Source organism: Sinocyclocheilus grahami, unplaced genomic scaffold (assembly GCF_001515645.1).
Source record: "Sinocyclocheilus grahami isolate Dianchi unplaced genomic scaffold, SAMN03320097.WGS_v1.1 scaffold311.1, whole genome shotgun sequence".
Classification (NCBI taxonomy): domain Eukaryota; kingdom Metazoa; phylum Chordata; class Actinopteri; order Cypriniformes; family Cyprinidae; genus Sinocyclocheilus; species Sinocyclocheilus grahami.
In genome coordinates, this window is record NW_015505490.1 from 1,409,976 (window position 1) to 1,432,943 (window position 22,968).

Here is a 22,968-nt window from a genome sequence, read left to right on the forward strand (position 1 = left end):
GACGAGGAAACCGTAGCGTTGGAATGGCTCTGGAAGTTTTTCACAAAGATGAGACTTTGCAAATGCGCAGGAAGCTGATTGGGTAAGTTGACTCAAATATTACACGTCGCGCTATTATAAGGCCTAGTGTTGTTTTTGATTTGATAAATGCACACTTTTAAACCGTAGTTCCGATTAAATACTCTACCTGTTGTATTTTTCAGACAGTCCTGCAGACTCTTTTTCTCCCATGATCCCGTGAAAATAATGAGAGCACGAGGTCAATATTTATATGATGAGAATGGCATGCAGTACTTAGATTGCATTAGTAATGTTCAACATGGTAAGGACATTTTGACATGCATGCTGCAGCCTAGATTTAACAATTTCACATTATTATTATTATATAAGAGTGTCATAAGTGTCATTACATTTTAAATATTTAAATTAGGGGCGTTAGTTTATCGCGTTAATTTAATTCATTCGTTTTGGAAAAATAACGCAATTAAAATATGTATCGCAGTAAACGCACCCACAGACCTGTGCATCATCTTACATTTCATACTTTGACAAACATGATGCAGGGCAACAATTATGTAGTCCATAAATGCAGTTATGTGCCCCTAAAATTCAAAATATTGGGTCAAAAATTTAGTTTTTCGTCTCATATTTTTAGCATATAAGCGGTATCACACAAGTTCTGTTTTTGTCCCAAATAGCACGTGTGCAAATGTCATTAACAATTCAGTAAATAAGAAGTTAATATTGAGTTATATTTAAGCACAATAGCGTCTGTTTTTGCTCAGTTTTGCCGACTCAAATACTGCCTATTAAAGCCACAGCAGAACTGTTGTTCGTCTCTGAGCAGCTCACAGCGAGCGGTGATTCATTCCTGAATGAATCTGCAAATTCGGTTGAACCAATGAATTCCTGAATGAATCAGCCTTTGAACGAATCTAGTGGATGAATGAATGACTCAATTACTTATTCATTAAGACATTTACTGCCACCTACTGTAAGTTTTAGTTTCTTATTTGTATCATTTCATTAAAAAATAATTTAATATTTACATATTAATGAAAAATCTATGTAAAAAAATCTGATAAAAAAGATACTTCATCCAAAAATATATATATATATTTCTAATGCTATTTTTTGTAATATCTATTTCATGCTTTTCTCATGTAACACAATAATGGCTTTAAATTATCTTTTGTGGGTAAGTTCTCAGCCAAATTTGATGTGTGATTAATTAGATGAATCACCACACTGTAATTAATTAGATTAAAAAATGTTAATCGATTGACAGCCCTAATTTAAAAACATATTTTAAAAAGTAACATCCTTGCTAATTTATAAAAATATGTAGTCAGAAGTGCTATTAAATGAAAATTCACACATACTGTCCAAAAATTTGGGGTCAGTCAGATTTTCTGTTCTCTTCTAGTCTCTTACGGTCATAAAGGCTGCATTTATTGAATCAGAAATACTGTAAAACAATAATATGGAGAAATTTCATTACAGTTTAAAATAACTGTTATAATCTGGTCAATTTATAAAGCAAATAAAGTATATTCCCTGACTCCCCAAACAGATCTGCAACATTTCTGCCTGCATACCATAGTTAATGTTACTGTAGTAAAGCCATGATCAATTTTCATAATATGTATGCTTTTAGAAACATAATCAGCTCTTGTCATCATCCCACTGGATTTTAAACAGGCTTTCCAGAGCACTTAGAGAAAGTGTCAAGTATCATGATAACAAATCACAGATCCATGATGACATACTTGATACATTTTGTCTTTGCAGTGGGACACTGTCACCCCAGCATCACTCAGGCTGCTGCTGCCCAGATGGATCTTCTTTATTCAAACACTAGATTCCTCCATGATAATATAGTTCTGTATGCAAATCGGCTGGCAGCCACTCTGCCAAAAAAACTTTGTGTCTTTTATTTTGTCAACTCAGGGTAAGTAACTCTGATTATACAGTTTAAAATAAATATTCATCAGTAATCTTATTTGGATGTGTGTCGTCGTCTTCCAAAGATCAGAGGCTAATGATCTTGCCTTGAGACTGGCCCGTCAGTATACCCGACATCAGGATGTCATTGTTCTAGATTAGTAAGGTTTAACTAACTTTTTAAATGTGAAATTGTGAACAATTATGATTTCAATATTAGCAGATAATGAAAAATAGCTACAGCAGACTTTTTGTGTCATCTTTTTACTTGCCTTTCCAGTGCATATCATGGACATCTCACCTCACTCATCGACATCAGCCCGTACAAGTTCCGGAAACTGGAGGGCCAAAAAGAGTGGGTGCATGTGGTGGGTACACGACAACTTTTACCATTTTTTTAGAAACAACTTTTAAACCATTAATTAAGGCTCTTTGCTACATATCTTTCTTGCTTGCTTAAATTCAGGCACCTCTCCCTGATACTTACCACGGTATCTACCGAGAAGATCATCTTGACCCAGGACAGGCTTATGCAGACACTGTGAAAAGTCTTATTGAAGAGGCACATAAGAAAGGCCGTAAGGTATGGTAGGAAAAACCAAAGTCGTTAAATGTTGTTGTTTTTTCCCCAAAAAATATATTGATTATCCTTCTTAAAGGGATAGTTCACCCAAAAATGAAAATCAAACAGTTGGTGGTTGCATAGTATTTTTTTTCCTACTATGGAAGTCAATGGCAACCACCAACTGTTTGATTACCAGCAATGTTCAAAATATCTTCTTTTGTGTTCAACATAAGAAAGCAACTCATACAGGTTTGGAACGACATGAGGGTGAGTAAATGATGACAGAATTAAAATTTTTGGGTGAACTATCCCTTTAAAGGGATCGTTCACCCAAAAAATACTCATTCTCAAGTCATTCCAATCTGAATTATTTTCTTTCTTGTGTGAGACATAAAAGTCTCCATGTTTTTGTCCATGCAGTAAAAGTCAGTGGTGACCAGTGTTGTTTTGGACCCCATTGACATTCATTGCATTGACACAGTCATATAAGTTGAGTAAATAATGACAGAATGTACATTTTTGGGTGAATTATCCCTTTTTGTCCATAGATTTCATCTTTTTTTGCTGAGTCTTTACCCAGTGTTGGTGGCCAGATCATTTTCCCAACTGGTTATTGTAAAAGAGTAGCAGAGTAAGTCTCCTTGTCATTTTTGTTGAGTGTCTTTACTCTTTATTCAGGATAGAGGAAGAAGAGACACGCAACATTGTATTTTTACCCTCAGATCCGTTCATGAAGCAGGAGGAGTTTATGTGGCAGATGAGATTCAGACAGGCTTTGGTCGTGTTGGGAGTCATTTCTGGGCTTTTCAGCTTCAAGGTGAAGACTTCTGCCCTGACATTGTGACAATGGGCAAACCAATGGGCAATGGTCATCCTATTGCATGTGTGGCCACTACAGAGGAAATAGCTGATGCTTTTACAGCCAATGGTGTGGAGTACTTCAACACAGTGAGAACCATTATGCTTCTGTGATAGTATATGTAGCTTTTACATCCTTTGAAGAGTTTAAGTAACTTTTTTGTCCCATGCAGTTTGGTGGTAACCCAGTATCCTGTGCCATTGGTCTGGCACTGTTGGATGTTATAGAGAAGGAAGACCTCAGAGGCAACGCTGTTCGTGTTGGAGGTCATCTTAAACAGCTGCTCCTTCAACTTCAGATTAAACATCCACTCGTCGGAGATGTGCGGTAAGTACAGAAAATCAACCTTTATTGAGACCTTGTAAAATGCTACTGTAACATCATCATGCTGTAATCTCAAAGAAGAACATTAACAGATGTGTCTTATTTGCAGTGGTGTTGGACTGTTTATAGGTATGGAGATAGTTAAAGACAGAGTGTCCCGAAAACCAGCAACAGAAGAAGCAGCACACCTTGTTCGAAGGTACTGACTATTTTTTTTTCTTTCTCAGCTAGCTACAATTACCTGACAACCGTCTACCCTTTCTGATTTGATCAGGCTAAAAGAGGAGCGTATAGTTATAAGCACTGATGGACCATGGGACAGTGTCATCAAATTCAAACCTCCAATGTGCTTCAGTATTGAGGATGCTGAGAGAGTCTCTACATGCATTGACCAAATTCTCGGAGGTTGGTAGTAATTTATCAGTTAATTCAGCATATGATAACTGAATATCTGAGTCTGCAAATTTGCAATCATTTTGTTTAAAATACTAATTATTAAGTGAGAGATTAACAGTTTGTCTTTGGACTCACAGAACTGGAGGATACCCACCAAAAAAAGGGAACTGCGGATGAAGTTGAGGTTTAAAAAAAACATGAGAATAATTTTTTACTGTAGTGCATAGAGCAAACTTTATACATTTCATAACTGACTGAAATGAATAATCTCCATGTGATTTGCATCCTTGAATATAAATCTGTTTATATTCAGAATATGGTTAAAAATACTTAGAACAGAAAGGTGAATTCACTCATGCTACACAGAATATTTTTGAAATAAAACTTAGATAAACATATATACAATATAAATCACTTTTTGTAAACCTGATTGTACACAAATACTTCATCTTCCAACATTTTTACATTACATTTGTACTCAAAAGTGTTGTGGTTGCATTAAATAATGACACTGATTCAATAATATATGTGGTTATTGACGAGATGATTTGCTTTTTTCTGAAAAACATGTTTACCCTTTGTCAATATTTTTACAAGACAAAAGACAATTTAAAATAGTGTTTTAAATAGTGTAAATTAGCCACATAGACAGTATTTGTGATGTCTGCCAGAGAGAAGGGAAAGGCAGTTTACTGGTATGTAGTTTTATATTATTAAAACAAAATAGTTTTACCTGACTATATTAATTCATACAAAATCATCTTGTGAAGTATCTGGAACCTGAAAAACAATATTAAAATTTTTAAAATAATCCTGAAATTACAAAATGCCTGCATGTGTGTGAGCAGGTCTCACTGTGTTACTGTGAAGATTGTGTCCTGAACTTACGGTCTGTCTGGCGTGTCTCAGTTTCTCATATCCAAGTCCCTCCACGACTAGCAGCCTGAGAGGAGTTCCTCCCTCTTTTATCAGCCTCACCACATCATCAAAATACTCTTGCTCCACATTCTGTCGCAAGACAAAAGACAATTTAAAATAGTGTTTTAAATAGTGTAAATTAGCCACATAGACAGTATTTGTGATGTCTGCCAGAGAGAAGGGAAAGGCAGTTTACTGGTATGTAGTTTTATATTATTAAAAAAAAATTATTCATTATAATTTTACAGGAAGTGTTAAATTAATAAGTTAACAAAATAGTTTTACCTGACTATATTAATTCATACAAAATCATCTTGTGAAGTATGTGGAACCTGAAAAACAATATTACAATTTTTTAAATAATCCTGAAATTACAAAATGCCTGCATGTGTGTGAGCAGGTCTCACTGTGTTACTGTGAAGATTGTGTCCTGAACTTACGGTCTGTCTGGCGTGTCTCAGTTTCTCATATCCAAGTCCCTCCACGACTAGCAGCCTGAGAGGAGTTCCTCCCTCTTTTATCAGCCTCACCACATCATCAAAATACTCTTGCTCCACATTCTGTCCATTCACTTCTACAACCACATCCCCCTCACACAGCCCAGCTCTCTCTCCTTCACTCCCCATCATCACCTATAGACAAGGAGAATTACATGGATCCGTTTTTCACAGACTTGGAAAAGCATTTTTAAAGCTATAGTCATAGTATAGTTATTTTTCCATGTTAATGCTAAAATTCAATGTCTCTTTAAAATGCAAAGATAAATCTTAATATTCCTATTTTAATCATATACTTCTATTTAAAAAAAGTAAGTAAGCCAAGTTACCCTTAAAATGTAAACACTGTGGTGCTATCAAAATATTATTCAGTTTGTTTGAGCATACCAACCCAGCATCACTTAACCAATGGTATGAGTTTGGGGGCAGGACTGTTATTTACTTGACCAATGGCAGAACGTGCCATTATCATGATGAACGTGTAAGAATCATAAACTTTTGTTGGCCACAGAGCTTATTTTCTGCAATAATCCAAAAGTCAATGGAAAAATTCTGTTGGCTTTTTTTGTTGAGGGAACCAGGATGATGCTAACATCTAGGTTGACCTTGAAAAATACATCATCACTGCAGCACTCGTTTCCATTTGATGAAATTTACATTTAAGGATCTTTATTATATACATGCTTGCAGTACCTGACCGATATACGTCCCAGGCTTATTCTGAACACAGCCTAGTTTGAAGCCAAACCCAGCACCCTCCTTGTGAAGCACACAAAGTCGAGGATGCTGTCCGTCTTGATGTGGCAAAGGAGGTATAAGGAACCGTTCCCTTTTTGGAATATTGTCTTCATAGAACAGCAATGGAGAAATACCCAGCTGAAGTGGATCAAAAAACAAACACTCTCTCAGTGATAAATCCAAGCACATACCGCAAGAATAATGATTCCCTATGTTATCTAGGTCACAGCAACCCCACCCATTCCCTGGGGTTCATGTCTATTCCACACAGTTGATTCATTTCATTTTAAAAACACCTGTTTGGTGAGTACTATACGAATTAGGAGCTTGAGCTTAAGCCCTTGGTTAGCCCTCAGGGTCAAATGTCTTCAGTCAGAGGGAAGATATGTTGATTTAGCAGCTGTTTGCAAGCTGAATGTCATCGCTCCTGTTTTCTGTATGAACGTGAATTTTCATGTGAAAGCATGTGCATAAGCACCTGTGTGAAATAGTCTCTGCCAGGGATGGAGATGGTGGTTAGGGTGACCTGCTGGCCGCTTTGCCGTATTTTGCTGACGATGCCCTTATGCTCTGCATCCTCCACCTGCTCCCCATTTACCGCTAGCACAAGCTCTCCATCCTCCATTCCTGCAGCCTCAGCTGGGCTGCAGGGGTCGATCTCTCGTAATACATGAGCTATCGAGTGAACATATCACAAAGTGATGGAAATATGCTGAAATAAAGTCTTCTGTGTTTTCTGACTAGTTGTACATTTAAAGCAGGGGTTTACAAAAATGTTTGATGCCATGGAGCCCCAAATACGATAATCCCTCTTCCCAAAATATAGGTAGCTATATATTTTATTTTACTTTTTAATTTATATTTCAAATAAAGAGCTATTTATACTATGAAAACTATATATACAGTATGTAAATAAAATGTGTAAAATATTTTCTGGAAATATATTCTACATACCATTGGAGTATGCTGGATGTACTGTATAAACCTGAAGAGAAACATTGAACTACAGCTATCAATTAGAATCAATAGAATGGTAATCACATGATTACCAACCAGTCTTTGGAATGAAACTGGAATAATGATTTCATTCTTATTTTATGTAAATATCTATTAATTAGTAATTCAATTATTTAATATTAGATGTTTCATTTAACATAATATTTGTATTTATACATTTTATATTTAATAATAATATTAAATACTTATTAGACCATTTGCATTGTTGTTACATTTATATTGTAAACATTTTATATATTTAAAATATTATGTTATATTTTTATTTTATATTAAATACTTATTTATATTAAACAGTTTCCTGCAAGAGAAACCCCTGCACTAAAGAAAGGTATTATTTTAGTATTATTTATATACTATTATAGTTTTTATATTCAGTTTATAATATTTTGAAATGGCTTTTATTTTTATATTCTCAGCTTTCATTTTATGCTATTTATTTGTGCTATGTGTTTATTTTTTTGCCATTTTTAGTAGTTTTATATTAATATTACTATTTAAGTTTAATTTATTTTTATTTCGGTTTCAGTTCAGGTTTATTTTCTATTTATTTCCAGTTAATTTAATGTTTCAATTTAAACTTATTTCAGTTAGTTGCCAAGACAATACAGACTCATCTAATACAGACAGTTTTCCATCTAATATTTAAATATTATATTTTAGCTTTATTTCAATTAAAATGTTTTAATAGCTTTTATTTTAGTTAATAACACTGGTAAAGAATCAGCGATTTCTCACCAGTGCGTCCAGATTGTAATTTCCTTTGCCTTAAGAGGAACCCATATCCTTGTGGCCCTCGAGTCAGGTGCAGTGTTTTTGGTCTGTAGGGTAGATTATGAGTTTTGGCGAAAGCAGGAATTACGGGTAATCCCATACGGTTATAACAATCTTCACTCCTGCTGTCAATTACCAAGACAGTCACATGGTCTTCACATTTCTTCACCTGTTGGAACAAAGTGAAATCTAGACGTGTCCCGAAAACAGAAAGATTACAACGCAAGTAAGGCATTAGATACTATACAAGTGCACTTACCATTTTTGACAGTGCTGCATAACTGAGTCCTGAAATCATAGCTCCATTGATCCAGATCAGCCTGTCTCCATTCTGGACTCCTGCTCTCTCAGCTGGACCATCAGTCACTAAGCTGAGACGATAACGACCTCGCTCACCTACTCTCACATATTGAATCAAATGAACCAGAACGGTCCACAATGATCCATCTATACATACACTATGACATCATCATAAAACCTATGGATACGAAACCAAATGTGGACAGTTGCTGATACAGACAGTAGAATGTGGTGTTGCCAAAGACATTTTATTTGAAACATTCAGGTATCTAAAATGCTCTTTGTGCTTATTATGTGTTGTTGGATATAGATATGTGCTGTCTTCTGTGAAAAATCTTGATAAACTACAACTTATGTGAATAATAGTTAAACTGGTCATTTTAAATTCATAAATCTAAAAATGTCATAATTCTAAGCTTCAAACAGTATGTTTGATGCAGTAGCAAAAGGAGCAGTACCTTCAATAGGAATGATGCTGAGGCCAAAGCCACTGCCAGGCTCTTTAGTGATGTAACATAACCGTGGGCGAGAATAACCCTCTATGGGACGGTAAGCGCTGGTGAGCGACATGAGGTCTCTTCCCTCCGAAACCGCAAACTCATAATCCTGAGCAGTCAGCACTAACAGATATAGCTTCAGTCCAGACACCTGCACCTTCAGCACCACCTGAAAACAAGACACAGGTTAGACACCTACAAGACTAAATATAATACACAGTATTAAGGTATACTGGTAACACTTCACAATCAGGCCTCACTAGATAACATTAGTAATGCATTCACTAACAATAAGCAATACATTTGTTACAATATTTATTAATCTTTGCTAACATTAGTTAATAAAATGCAACTGTTCATTGTTAGTTAACGTTAGCTCAGATCCATTAAATAATATTTACAGATACAACTTGATTTTAATAATGTAAATGTTGAAATTAACACCAACAAAGATTAAGAAATGCTTTAGAAGTACTTTTATTCTTCGTTCATGTTAACAAATGTGAACAAATGGAACCTAATTCGAAAGTTTATTCAGTAAAATCTAATTATGTACTTCTAATTATGTTATATAAAATGTGCACATTGGGAGTCTATAGTACTTTTAAGAACGTATTGATATTTTTTACACCACGCTCTGGGATACTTGATTCTCATTGGTCAATCGCATCACAGCGTTTGTGTTTGACAAAAGAAAGGTCACACATGTCACATGTGTGCTACAACATGACGTTAAGTATGACAGAATTTTTGGGTGAACTATCCCTTTAATGCTTTGCATCTACTTGGCAATATCATTTGTATTCCAGTGTCCATGTGTTTAATTCACAGAATACAAAGGTCTCATGTTTGAGTAAGGAAGTGCTCTTACAGTCGAGTGCTCCTTGTCATCCACAAAGTCTTCATTGACCTCCAAAATACGGTCCCCCTTCCTCAGCCCACCCCGCTCTGTGCTGCTCCAAGACTCCACCTGGCGCACCACATGTCCCCTGCAGCCAACGTCCTTACTCAGGTAGAAGCCGAAGCCCTGACCCTCTTCCCGCTTCAGAACACACAGCCGCGGATGCACATCGGGCTCTGGAGACAATTCATTCAGTATTCATATGAAATCATTTTTTCTTTCAATCATCAATGATTTATAAGTCACTGATTGGATAAAAATGATTGAGGAAGTAACCTTTGTCATCAGAGATCACTAAAGCGGGGTTGTCAATCCCTTCTTTTGGGTTGAAGGTGAACTTCCTGTGAAAAACATTTGCACTTTGCTGTACATATTTTTTATGTAAACAAGCCAAACAATAAGATGATTTAGTGACTACGAAGTAAACCAGATTTCTTATGCAGAATCGTTGTCAGCGTGCACATGTAGGATAATCAGAGGTCAAAAGGTCACATTTAAAGATCATTCTGAAGACTTACTTTGGTAACTCTGGGGCATCTGCTGGTTCTGTGATAGTAAAAAATTTAAATATATTACAATGGTGATGTATACCTACTCAAAAATATCCCTCAGGAAAATATTTGATGCGTTAACTTTCATAGACGTGTAAGAGTCTTCGATACAGTTTAATATTAACCATTGTGAAGTGGCGTGTGACTGGCAACCAGCAACTGCTATTTTTTTTTTTTCAAACTGCAGAGGAAAAACTGTTTTCATGAAATACTTAAAAGGCAGACACTGAGCCTTTCTGCTTAAATGTGTGTAAGCATGCCACATTATTTCCATTTCCATGGATCTAAAACCACCAAACATACCGTTCCTTGGCAGAGCTTTGTTTTCAGTATTTGCCTGTGAGATGCACTGCAAGGCAAAATCTACACAGGCTGCTTTACGTTAAATCAAACATCAGGAGTTTGGCTTTACAGAAATATGATTAGAAATCACGCAGTTGACCTGTACAAAATGCTGACAAGACTTGAGATCAGAGTTCAAAAGGAAAATCCTCAGCTGGTTGGATCCAGTGTTTAATTTTGTCTATACTTTGTAAGTTTAAAAAAATTACATTTGTACAAATGAGCAATGAAGAAAATCCCCTTATTTACATAATTTTATATAAATAAATAAAAATCTTTGACTACTGAAAATGATGAAACAGTCTGCACAATCGTTGCAATGGAAAACAATGTATATATCAATAAACAGTGGTAAATTACCTGTGGTGAATCTCATGATCCTGCTTACCACTGCTGGCTGAGCCCTGGGTTTTACGAGGGTGCAAGGTACACATTTAAATGAAGCATTAAAATGTTTTACTCAGTATAGCTCCTCCTTGTTCCTCCACAATAACACACAGGAGATTAATATTTAATCTCAGGTTTATGAGACAACACCTCAGCCATCATCAGATCCGAAAGGGGGTATTACATAACCAGCTGTAATTAAGACAACTGACAACAAACTGCACTAAAATAAGACTGTCCGAGCCGTACCATCATCTTATTTAGCAAAAGTTAAAGCAATAGGGTATGACAAGTAGCCACCTTTCATCTGCACTTTTTTATTTTGTTGTTATTGCACACCAAATTTCAGTCTCAATTTGTTAAACATTTTTTCAACCACAGATTAAGGCAAAATAAATGTTAATAATGCGGAAGCTCCTAAAGCCTTGTCTTGGTTACCTTACTTTGTTAACCTTGTCTAGAGCACCATTTGACACTCAAATGTTGTTTAAAAAGATTAAACAATCAAAAAGGAGTGACACATTGTTTTATGATAACAAAGAACCCTGAATTCTCCCTGAATACATATGCATAGGAAATAGCTTCTAATTTGTCAAAAATTTGTCATCATGCAACAAGGAGCAGTTTTCAAGTAGTAATCCGAAGTATTACGGAGTAGCAGATATTGATCTTTCCCAGGCTCAAACAATCAAATAAAACTAATTTGTCACAGTGTTTTCACAAAATGTCTTAATGCTAAAGATGGATGGATATATGGATATGTTAGTAGATGGACAACCTTTTAAAATCTAACTGGGAAATATTAAGGCTGACTAGATTGAAATATGGCAACAAATATCCCTCTCAGAAATCAAACACCCATCCCTTTAACTTCTATGATAGTTACATCATTTTGTACCGGTCCCTGTTCCCGTATTACTGCTCTTCTCCAGTAAGCTCAGCATTTGCCTCACAACGCTCTCCACTCGTCGGAAGTGCATCTTTTTCCAGAAACTCTGGTGCTGTTTGCGACCCCATTCCAGGTCTTTCAGGAAGACCAGCAGTTGCTCGCGTACACGGTCTCTGTCCCAGGAAAGAGAATTTTTTCCAATAACGCTCAGAATGGGATGCCAGTCCTCTGAGATGTCCGAACCCTCCGTTACAGAAGCCAGGACCTTCACCCGCCGGCCCTGCTTGACCCGAGGACCTCCACGCACATACAGCGACTGTTTGCCCACATCGGTAAGCTGGTTCAGGTACAGACTGTGAGGAAGTATAAGTATAAAACATCTATTAACATCAAAATTAACATGGAATCAGATAGATTTATAAGAAAGATACATATTATTGGACTATGAAAATTTATTTTTGTACTCACTGTACTGTGTGGATGCTGGGATGTTCACGACAGGCATCGACCATCGTGAGAGCTGCACTGTCTCCGATGTTGTTGTAGGCCACATTCAGCTCCTGTAACATATCATGCTGGCCCAGTCTCTCAGCCAGCATTTGTGCCGATTGGTCCCCTAGGCCAGTATGCATCAGACACAGCCGTTGCAGAGAGTGGTTACCAGACAGAGCTTCCAGTAGATGGCTGATGCCCGTGTCCGTCAAGTAGTTGTCACACAACCTGTGATAAGAGTAACACGAAATTCACACAAAATGCACAGGAGACACTTTTTTTCAGAAGATCATCACAGTGGTCTTTGAGACAAGGGATGAAACTGAAAAAGTACTGCATGTATAATTTCATTTTATCTGTTAAATAACGTCAACGTTTAGCAGCAAAGTCTTCCTTTTTCTCACAAATGTTTTTTTCTTAGCCCATTATTTTATGGGTCAACACAGTCAAATACTAAAATAATGTGCCAAAATATTTATCAGAATCAGAAAGAGCTTTATTGCCAGGTATGTTTACACATACGAGGAATTTGTTTTGGTGATAGCTTCCACAGCACAAACAGAATGACAGTGACAAGACAAGACACAGATAATAAAAAGGATAAAAATAGGATGAGTAAATAGGAAATAACAATATACAAAAAAAAATACAATATACAAAACAGAGAATAAATGGTATTATTGAGATGAAATTTTGTTATTGACCAAATACTTATTTTCCACCTTAATTTGCAAATAAATTCTTTAAAAATCCTACAATGTGATTTTCTGGATTTTTTTTTCTCATTTTGTCTCTCATAGTTGAGGTATACCTATGATGAAAATTACAGGCCTCTCTCATCTTTTTAAGTGGGAGAACTTGCACAATTGGTGGCTGACTAAATACTTTTTTTCCCCACTGTATATATATACACACATACACATACACACACACACACAGACACATACATTATTATTACCAAAAGCTGAAATGAAATGAAGAATGGAAAAATGAAGGATGAAAAACTAAATAAAAATTAGAAATGGCTTAGCAACTAAATTAAATAAGTTTAATTTGAAGCACTAAAATAAACTAGAAATAAATAAAAACTAAAACTGAAATAAAAATGACTTAAACATAAATAGTATATCTACAATATTTAAAACAAAATAATAAAAATGACAAAAACATAACACAATTATAAAAAATTTAAATCCATTTAAAATAAAAACTGAAAATATAAAAACAAAAACCTAATTCAAAACTTGAATAAAAACGAATGGTATTTAAATAATACTAAAATAACACTAATAAATATATACATTCTGGGACATGTTTTGTCGAGCACTTGTTATTGTTTTTGTCAGTTAAAATGTAACCTACCTCCTCAACCATGAATATATCACAGTAATAATGTGCTATTGAAAGTAGGCTTACTGTAATGACTTAATAGTACAGTTGGGCTCAAACAGGAGATCTCGCAGTAGAATGCAGGACTCAGGACCTAGGCTGTTAAACTGGAGACTGTAAACACACAGTGAGCAAAAACACACACGTGTACCATTAGTTTGTCGATTTCCCAGGCAGAAAATCAATAACTAATGAGGTAATTGTGCTTAGAAGTATTTATTACTGACTGCATTCAGCAAGCAAAGCAACTTGAAGGCAACAGTTGAATCCATAATGAAAAGTTGCATGTTAAAGGTCCATTAAGACCACAATATCAAGACAAACAAACCAGCCCTCAGTTAGTTACTTTCACTCAATAAGATGCAGCACATTACAAACTTCTGTGTTATTCATAAAACGTGATTATCAAATCAAAATTAATAACTTATTAATATTAATACATTAATAAAAGTAATTATCAAATTCTAGCACTTTTACTGTGCATCTAACAATACAACAAAAGACTAATATTGTGAAATATTATTTCAATTTAAAATAGCTGTCTATTTGAATATTTTTTCTGCAACCTTTACTCCAGTCTTTAGTATCACATGATCCTTCAGAAATCATGCTCATTTGCTGCTCAAGAAAGATTTCTTATTATTATCAATGTTGAAAACAACTGCGCTGCTTAATATTTTTTTGGAAACTGTGATACATTTTTTTCAGAATTCTTTCATGTATAGAAACTTTTAATCTTTTGAAACATTAGAAATGTCTTTACTGTAATTTTTTATCAATTTAATGCACCCTTGCTGAATAAAAGCTCAATTCATTAAAAAAATACTGACCAAAACCACTGAATAGTGGTGTTTTTTTCTTTTCTTTTTTTTTTTATTGTGAAAGTTCACCAATACATTTAGGGCTGCACGATTATGACAAAAATCATAATAGTCGATTATTTCTTTGAAATTGTAATTGCAATTATTAATTACGACTATCACGATTTACATTGAATGATGTTTATACCATTGTTTAATGCAACTGCATGCCGTATTTTAATATGAAAATAAACAAGCTGAAAACACTAACTGAAAAACCTTTAGTGCTTTTCTATAATATTAAGCCTCAAATGTCAACTATACATCGGATTGGTTTCTTCTTTAAATTATTTTAAAAAGTACAAATATGAATGGTATTATAATGTTATACTAAAACGAACATTTAAATAATGGGAAAAACCCTTAAGATAACATGTAGAAGAAAAAAACACATCTTAAGCACGCAGAATAATCGCGATTAGAAATTCGATTAATTGTGCAGCCCTAAATACATTCCTTGTTTTCAAAAGCAAAACTGGAAGAAAAAAAATGGTTTGCTGGTCTTAGCTTGTATCTAAGACTGGTCAGGCTAGTCTGTTGCCTGCACAGAGCTACATGATTCAAGCATGCAAAACACCGATTAGTTTTCTCTATGGTAAGAGCATGTCTCACTTGAGGTTGCTAGTGTGATGGAAGGCTGGCCAAAGCATCTGCATTAACTCTGGAGTGATGTGGCAGGAGGAGAGGTTGAGCTCGTTCAGGTGGAAGCTTGAGCTCGTGCAGCTCAGAACCGTGCTCAGCACGAAGCACTTGTGTGGCGTCATGCGTACAGTCGACAAGTTGATGGTCTTGATGGACTGCAGGACTTCAGCTGTGAGTCGAGGGTTCTGGAACTCATACAGCAGGACCAGAAGGTCCATGAGCTCCTCAGGAGGCTGCTTCTTCTGGCTCTCCTTGATCAGGTGTTTCCTCAGCGCACGGGTGATCTGAGAAACCGTGTGACTCTTGATGCTGCATCCGAGCTGGTCTAACAGCCTCCGGTTCCCGTAATGAAGAAGTCCACCCATGAAGATAGGGTAGAGCTCAAATGCTCTTGTGTAGGTTTCCTCCTGTGGCTGTGGACCATGCACTCCCAGCAGACTTTGTTCCACCTGGTCCAAAACATCTTCATTGAAGCTGTCCTCCGAACGAAACATTTCCGCCGCCATGGTGCTTGCAATACGCCCTTTGCTGTGGCTGCTGACTCGCTCAAAGAGTTTCGGGAACAACTTAAGCAAGTTGAAAACGGCAAAGATTCGGAAAGGTATGACTTTAGAGAGGATGCTCAGGAGGCTTGTGATGTCTTCACTGGCTTGTCCCAAAGCCTCCGAAACCTCCTTCGTCAGCTTCTCCAGGACGCTTTTGTTCTCGCCAAGAACAACATAAAGAGCGGCTAGATATTCCTGCATGGCGGGAACAGCAAACACGTAGCGCCTACCACCAGATTCGGGATCTGTAACATGATCATTGCGAGGAACCAGAAAGAAGTCAAGCACATCTGTGCGAAACACAGCCAGTTGCTGGAGCTCTTCGTCCGTTTTAGTCTTGCCGCCAACCCACTGCTCCAGTTCTTCAGCGGAGAACGACGTCCGCTTGTTGGTGATGCCATCAAAAGCTAGTTTACCAACAGTACGGACCACATAGAGCATTAATGAGTTCTGTTGCTCTTGTGATGAGACGTTTCCATCCACAGTTATCACTTCTCCTCCAAAGTTGAGCCTCATGAAGCTGGTGTAGATGCCAGTGAGGGTTCGAATTGGTGACTTTGTATCAGTAAAATGCAATAAATGAAGAGTGGCACATGTGAGCCAGCAGTAAGATGGTAAGAAGCAGGCAGTTGCTAACTGACTCTCCCGCTGTAGATTTAGGTAAAGCATCTCTATGAGCGTCTCAGCCACCTTGCCCGGCTTGCCTTCATTCTGTTGCAAGAGCCTGCTGGTGAAGTAGGCTCTCTGGCGATGAGGATCATTGAAGCCACAGATTTGTACATAACGATTTATGTATTTTTTAGGAACTCTGTCCACAGCAGATAGTCTGGTTGTAACCAAAATGCTGGCCTGTAAGAAAAGCAACAGGTCTTAGCAGATATTAATTACACATTAAACTTTCATCTAAAGGTGGGGGGTCAATGAAAAGTAATTGTCCACATGTGCTCAGTTCTCAGAAAGGTATTCTTTGAATACATGTTGGTTTCATATGGTTTTGAAAGACTTTTATACCATTTTTAAGTGTAGATGACTCTAAAATGAAATTTAGTGTAACCAAGTATAAAGCAATTAATTGATATATTATTTAATATAATATTATTAATAATAAAATCATTTTACATGTATGCACATCTTAATCATTATTTTCCAAAGAGTTTTAAAATATTTTGAAGATAAAAAAGTAATATGATTAATGAATTCATAAATATGAAAAACCTGTTTGTCATAAAAGTCTCAAATGATCTAATATTATAACAGACTTACTGACCCTGACACGCAGGCTCTTTATGATATAATTTCCTTTTATGTTTTTTATTTTGTATGTTGGTAGCACCACATGACTTTGAACTGTCAGACAACGTTTTTTTCTTCAAATATCATTAATTTGAACAAAATAACTAAATGACTTCACTGCTTTTCTTTTAAAGATACTACTAATAAAAATATTTATTTTCAAGAATTTAATTCTTTTGATGAGGACTTTTCTTCATTATGATAAAAAAATTCTAAATAATTTAAATTCAGAAATTCTAAAAATGCTGCAAATATACAACTAATATGACTACTACTACTTCTAATAACTATAATGATAAATTATTATTATAATTATTTGTTAAAAACAAAACAAAAAAATCACATTTGAAGAATTTCATTCTTCTAACGGCTTTTTCTTCATTACTATAAAAAAATAGTTAAATTCAATAAAAATGTGCATCACAGATCAGGTGTATTCAAGTTACTGTATTTATGAAGTGCATTTAAATGTATTTTTAAAAAAATTAATAGATCTGAACAAAAAATGTGTGTCATGTCATTAACCAAGGTATTGCAATTTGCGTCACAAAACCACCACCAATTTAATCTGGAACATGAGAAGTTATTTTAAATTGTAATAATATTTTACAATATTACAGTTTGTACTGTATTTTTTATATAATAAATGTAGCCTTGGTGAGCATAAAAGACTTCCTTAAAAAAAAAATCCAAATTTTACCAAAATTTTGTACACGGTAGACTGCATACATAAATTATTTTTTAGATAAATAAATAAAAATAAACCTAACATTTGATTCATGGATATTTTAAATATTTTAAGAATATCAAACACCTACTTTTCTGAAGAGACCTGGTGTGAAGTTTGCAGCAGACATCTCTTGGTGACCCTTGGCATCTCCATCTTAACACTTCTGTTCCTGATGGCCTCCCAAATCGCCACATTTCGACTTTAAAATAACCCCTAAAGGATGATATGTTTTGTCATAGAGACTTAAAAGGTTAGACAGGTCTGTAAATTGTGTTGAATAGGTAAACAAATGCTACAATCAACACAGTAACGTAAATGCACCTGACAAAATCAAGCCAAACCTTGTAAGGTCCCTCCTTTGGCTTTGTGTTTCAATGATACATGACACTTAGGCTACACAGTTACATGATACATGTTCATTTAACAACACACCCAAAGTGTTAATTTTGGTAATGTCCATTATCTAAAGAAACTGCATGATGCATCACTAAGTGTGACCAATGTGCTATTTAAGATAGCTTCTAATTCAAATCCAGACAGAAAGAATACAGATGCATCTCAATAAATTAGAATGTCGTGGAAAAGTTCATTTATTTCAGTAATTCAACTCAAATTGTGAAACTCATGTATTAAATAAATTCAATGCACACAGACTGAAGTAGTTTAAGTCTTTGGTTCTTTTAATTGTGATGATTTTGGCTCACATTTAACAAAAACCCACCAATTCACTATCTCAACAAATTAAAATACTTTATAAGACCAATAAAAAAACAATTTTAGTGAATTGTTGGCCTTCTGGAAAGTATATTCATTTACTGTACATGTACTCAATACTTGGTAGGGGCTCCTTTTGCTTTAATTACTGCCTCAATTCGGCGTGGCATGGAGGTGATCAGTTTGTGGCACTGCTGAGGTGGTATGGAAGCCCAGGTTTCTTTGACAGTGGCCTTCAGCTCATCTGCATTTTTTGGTCTCTTGTTTCTCATTTTCCTCTTGACAATACCCCATAGATTCTCTATGGGGTTCAGGTCTGGTGAGTTTGCTGGCCAGTCAAGCACACCAACACCATGGTCATTTAACCAACTTTTGGTGCTTTTAGCAGTGTGGGCAGGTGCCAAATCCTGCTGGAGAATGAAATCAGCATCTTCAAAAAGCTGGTCAGCAGAAGGAAGCATGAAGTGCTCCAAAATTTATTGGTAAACAAGTGCAGTAACGTTGGTTTTCAAAAAAACACAATGGACCAACACCAGCAGATGACATTGCACCCCAAATCCTCTTCAATCAGGACTTCAAGCAACTTGCTATGAGCTTCTCCACCCTTCCTCCAGACTAATACACGAGTTTCACAATTTGAGTTGAATTACTGAAATAATGAACTTTTCCACGACATTCTAATTTATTGAGATGCACCTGTACATATATTTAAAAAACTATTCTTAGCATATGCAGGATTAGCTGAAATTCATCAGTCAAGTTAATATTGATGATTAATCAAGAAGGTCAAGTGATTGGTCTTCATCTGCGTTTAATACACAACAGAAAATGTTTTCCCTCTTGCGAATGTGACGATGACTATGAGCAAGACACTATGAAGGTGTGACCTGGCTGTCACCACACCTGTACCTAAACCAACACTGGAAACTCATTTTCATTAAGTAATTTACAACATAATTCATCCAGCGACCAGTTTAGACCAGTGGCTGTCAACTTCTGTTGTAATAAAAAAAAAAAAAAATTTGACATCAGTTGAATGTTGTACATCTTTATTTTAAGTGTTTTTAAAGCATTTTAATTAAGATTATGTTAATACAACTAAATAAAAATAATATTAAGATTTATTGGGGCCCTTTTTTAAAGTCACAAGCTGAAAGAAAGCTTAGCTGATACCATAAAGTGCTGTAAATACAACTGTAGCCCTTTAAACCCATTTACTACTGTAGGTTTTCTCTTTTAAAATAAAACAACTACTGTATGTTAAGGTATATTGCTTTTCCGCGTACTGTGTTCAATCACCACGCCAACCATTGAGTAGTACAGCTGCCACTCTCTAAAAATAGTACAGTAAATTCAAAACTCATTACAAGCATGTTATTTGTTTTTGTTTTGTTTTTCATCTGACTTGAATAGCTCTTGCTCGCAATTTCCTTGTCTATAAAAAATTCCATATCCATATGCAATTTTTTAACATATACAGGTCAAACAGTTTGTCTATAAATGTGAACGTGCCTGACATGCATACTCAAGCGTAAATGAAAGATTCCTTATAGTTCTGTTCTGGAATTCGACGCAAACTCAGCTCTATGGTTTTAGAAGGGTCATGGCGTGCGTTTCATTTCAATATGTATAAACAACCGTTAGTCACTGAATCAGCAACATAGCGACTACTCTTATTCACATGAGAAACCAGACGTAACAATTAAGATGCTGGTAATTGCTGTAGATCTTTACCTAATCTAGAGGCTCTATATAAGGTGAATTCTTCATTGACTTTCCCAGGACTCTACCAGCGTTCTGACATTCGGATCACAGCCGAGGAAAGCGTCCATTCTGCGGCAGGATGATGAGAGCGTACCGCTCCGTGCTTCCTGCTAGTCAGTCGTAGTACCGCCCACATACACAGATTTCAACTTTGCTCTTCTTTTTTACGACGCGAAAGCCACATGACTAAATAAAAGCTATAAAATAGACATCGTGAAGTCTCATATGCTGCTTTAGCATTGATGTATTTGCACAATGACTTTGTAAAGTTATCCTACCAGCAGCTTTAAATCTACAAAAGACACGCTTTCTTCTGTGCTGCTTGGGTTTTAAGTCTGAAACTGTCATCAGTTAATATGGTGTATTCAGACAGCAAAATCATTCTGCATTTCACAATTTTATAGGCCCACCTTTCATTTAATTTACACAATTTTACTTAATGCTGGATACAAGCTGTTTTACTTTGGACTGCCCTGATCAAACTGACTCACCTACAGTTTTCAGTATCAAGTCCAACAAGTTCTTTATGTGGAGCTGTATAGGGGTTCCTGGAGGATGATGAATGCTTCAACCACTGTAAGCTCTTTGCAGCTCCAAGGGATTCTGGATTATTCAAAATAATTCTTAGAAAGGTTCTTTGATGAAGCATACAGGTGGGGCTGCTTTAGTTTCTTTTGCACATGCTATTCTTCAGGTTTAGTTCAGTGAGTCAGAATTAGTCAAATGTAAAAAAAAAAATACAATTTTTTTTTCTAAAAGGTACTGCCTGATGGCTTCATTGTTATTTGTTGTAAGGGGGAACATAAATTATAAAGCATTTTTTTATTGTTCTATGTCCTCATATGAACCACTATGAATACTACACTCAAGAAGATTGCAGTTGCAACTGCACTTCTGATGGATTTCATAATTTTATTTCTAAACACACTAGGTACGTTTGGCAGTAAGACATGTTTTAGCAATACACTACTGATATACATAGTATGAAAGTTTGTTGGTCTAAAAAATTATAACTTTGTTTTAATACATACATTTTAGCACCAGGTAGTTACATAAAATCTCTAGGCAAAAATAGCAGAGCCCTGACTTAAACCCAATTGAGCATCTCTGGAGAGACCTAAAAATGGCTGTCCACCAACGTTTACCATCCAACCTGACAGAACTGGAGAGGATCTGCAAGGAGGAATGGCAGAGGATCCCCAAATCCAGGTGTGAAAAACTTGTTGCATCTTTCCCAAAAAGACTCATGGCTGTATTAGATCAAAAGGGTGCTTCTACTAAATACTGAGCAAAGGGTCTGAATACTTAGGACCATGTGATATTTCAGTTTTTATTTTTTAATAAATCTCCAAAAATGTCAACAATTCTGTGTTTTTCTGTCAATATGGGGTGCTGTGTGTACATTAATGAGGAAAAAAAAATAACTTAAATGATTTTAGCAAATGGCTGCAATATAACAAAGAGTGAAAAATTTAAGGGGGTCTGAATACTTTCCGTACCCACTGTATATATGAATAACACAGATTCACAGAAAAGGCATCCTAATCAAGGACCTGTAAGTTATCCATACAACACATTTAGAGCATGGGGAATAAAGGAGAGTTCATGACGTTTGGTTTTACTCCTGGGTACAACAAATGTCTTGTGCCGCCGAAGAGAATAAGTAGGTGTTGGAGCCATAGGCAGGAAACAATGCAATGGTGATGAACTGTCCTTGAGTATTTTAGTAAGCATACATATGGTGGCTTCCTCACGCCTCTCACTCAGTGTTGGGAGAGTTGAAGTCGGAGTGCCTATTAACCGACAGCATCGCTTTTGGATCCTCTCTAACTCCTCAGAGAGACCTTTAGGTATCCACCCCATACTGGACTAGCATATTCGAGAACTGGCCATATAAAAGTCAAATATACTTGTACCAAAACATCACAAGGAAGACCCGCTTTTTTTTTGCAGCGCAAAGATAGTATATTCTGGGGCGCACCTTTGAAATAATGTACTTAATGTGGGCATCCCATGACAAGTCAGAGGATATTTGAACTCCAAGCAATTTAAAGGTGGTCCACCCCATACTGGACTAGCATATTCGAGAACTGGCCATATAAAAGTCAAATATACTTGTACCAAAACATCACAAGGAAGACCAGGCTTTGCTTTTTTAGGAACAGCTTTGACTATAGCCTCCTTCCATTGTTTTGGAAAAATTTTATGCTGAATGCATGTATTGAAGATGTCACATAACACCGGTGCCAACTCTTCATGAAAAGTCTTTAGCACCCAAGGAGGAATGCAGTCGGGACCAGCAGCCTTGGCTGCATTCACTTTAAGTCTAGTCTTAACTTGTCCAATACTCAGAGGAGGTACACTACAATTTGACAACTTGCAGGTAACTTCTATGTTACCTGCAAGTTGCATAAGCACAGAAGCAAAGTGCCTAGCCAGAGTGTCACATTCACGTTGCATGATGTTTTGATCCTGAGACACCATGTCACTCTTATCTCCTTCCATCCCCATTAAATTCTTCATTGACTTAAACCATTGTTTTGGCTTGGAGCATTGCAGTTCCTCCACCTCATGCTGGTAATATTGTTTCTTTGCGTTCTTGATTTTTTTGGCAATGATTGATTTTAACTTCTTATAAGAGGT

General features: G+C 36.0%; 3 protein-coding genes across 4 annotated transcripts; 1 reads left to right on the forward strand and 2 right to left on the reverse strand.

Annotated features, from left to right (window-relative positions):
* The first annotated feature begins 4 nt into the window (after positions 1-4).
* On the forward strand, positions 5-4,740 carry LOC107601730 (5-phosphohydroxy-L-lysine phospho-lyase-like). 2 transcript variants are annotated; one of them, XM_016294004.1, is made up of 12 exons: positions 5-82; positions 204-322; positions 1,792-1,951; positions 2,031-2,105; positions 2,225-2,312; positions 2,411-2,527; positions 3,058-3,140; positions 3,232-3,457; positions 3,541-3,695; positions 3,802-3,891; positions 3,967-4,097; positions 4,226-4,740. In XM_016294004.1, the coding sequence occupies exons 1-12, from the start codon at positions 24-26 to the stop codon at positions 4,276-4,278; spliced, it is 1,356 nt and encodes a 451-aa protein (XP_016149490.1). In that variant the 5' UTR covers positions 5-23; the 3' UTR covers positions 4,279-4,740. The 2 variants fall into 2 exon arrangements, with proteins under 2 accessions (XP_016149490.1, XP_016149491.1); XM_016294005.1 differs by lacking the exon at positions 204-322 and having other exon boundaries at positions 4,226-4,739.
* Positions 4,741-4,835: 95 nt separating this feature from the next.
* Positions 4,836-11,067, reverse strand: LOC107601692 (Na(+)/H(+) exchange regulatory cofactor NHE-RF4-like). The gene is given in 13 exon segments (XM_016293949.1): positions 4,836-4,868; positions 4,977-5,096; positions 5,405-5,638; positions 6,197-6,379; positions 6,720-6,916; positions 7,994-8,198; positions 8,289-8,425; positions 8,788-8,995; positions 9,698-9,903; positions 10,004-10,068; positions 10,246-10,273; positions 10,981-11,005; positions 11,008-11,067. Coding segments are annotated over 13 exon segments (1,701 nt in total).
* LOC107601693 (NLR family member X1-like) lies at positions 11,007-17,844 on the reverse strand. Its single transcript, XM_016293950.1, has 4 exons — positions 17,818-17,844; positions 15,250-16,673; positions 12,365-12,616; positions 11,007-12,249 (listed from the first exon to the last, which is right to left on the reverse strand). Exons 1-4 carry the CDS (start codon positions 17,842-17,844, stop codon positions 11,895-11,897), a joined length of 2,058 nt encoding a protein of 685 aa, XP_016149436.1. The 3' UTR covers positions 11,007-11,894.
* Between the last annotated feature and the right edge of the window lie 5,124 nt (positions 17,845-22,968).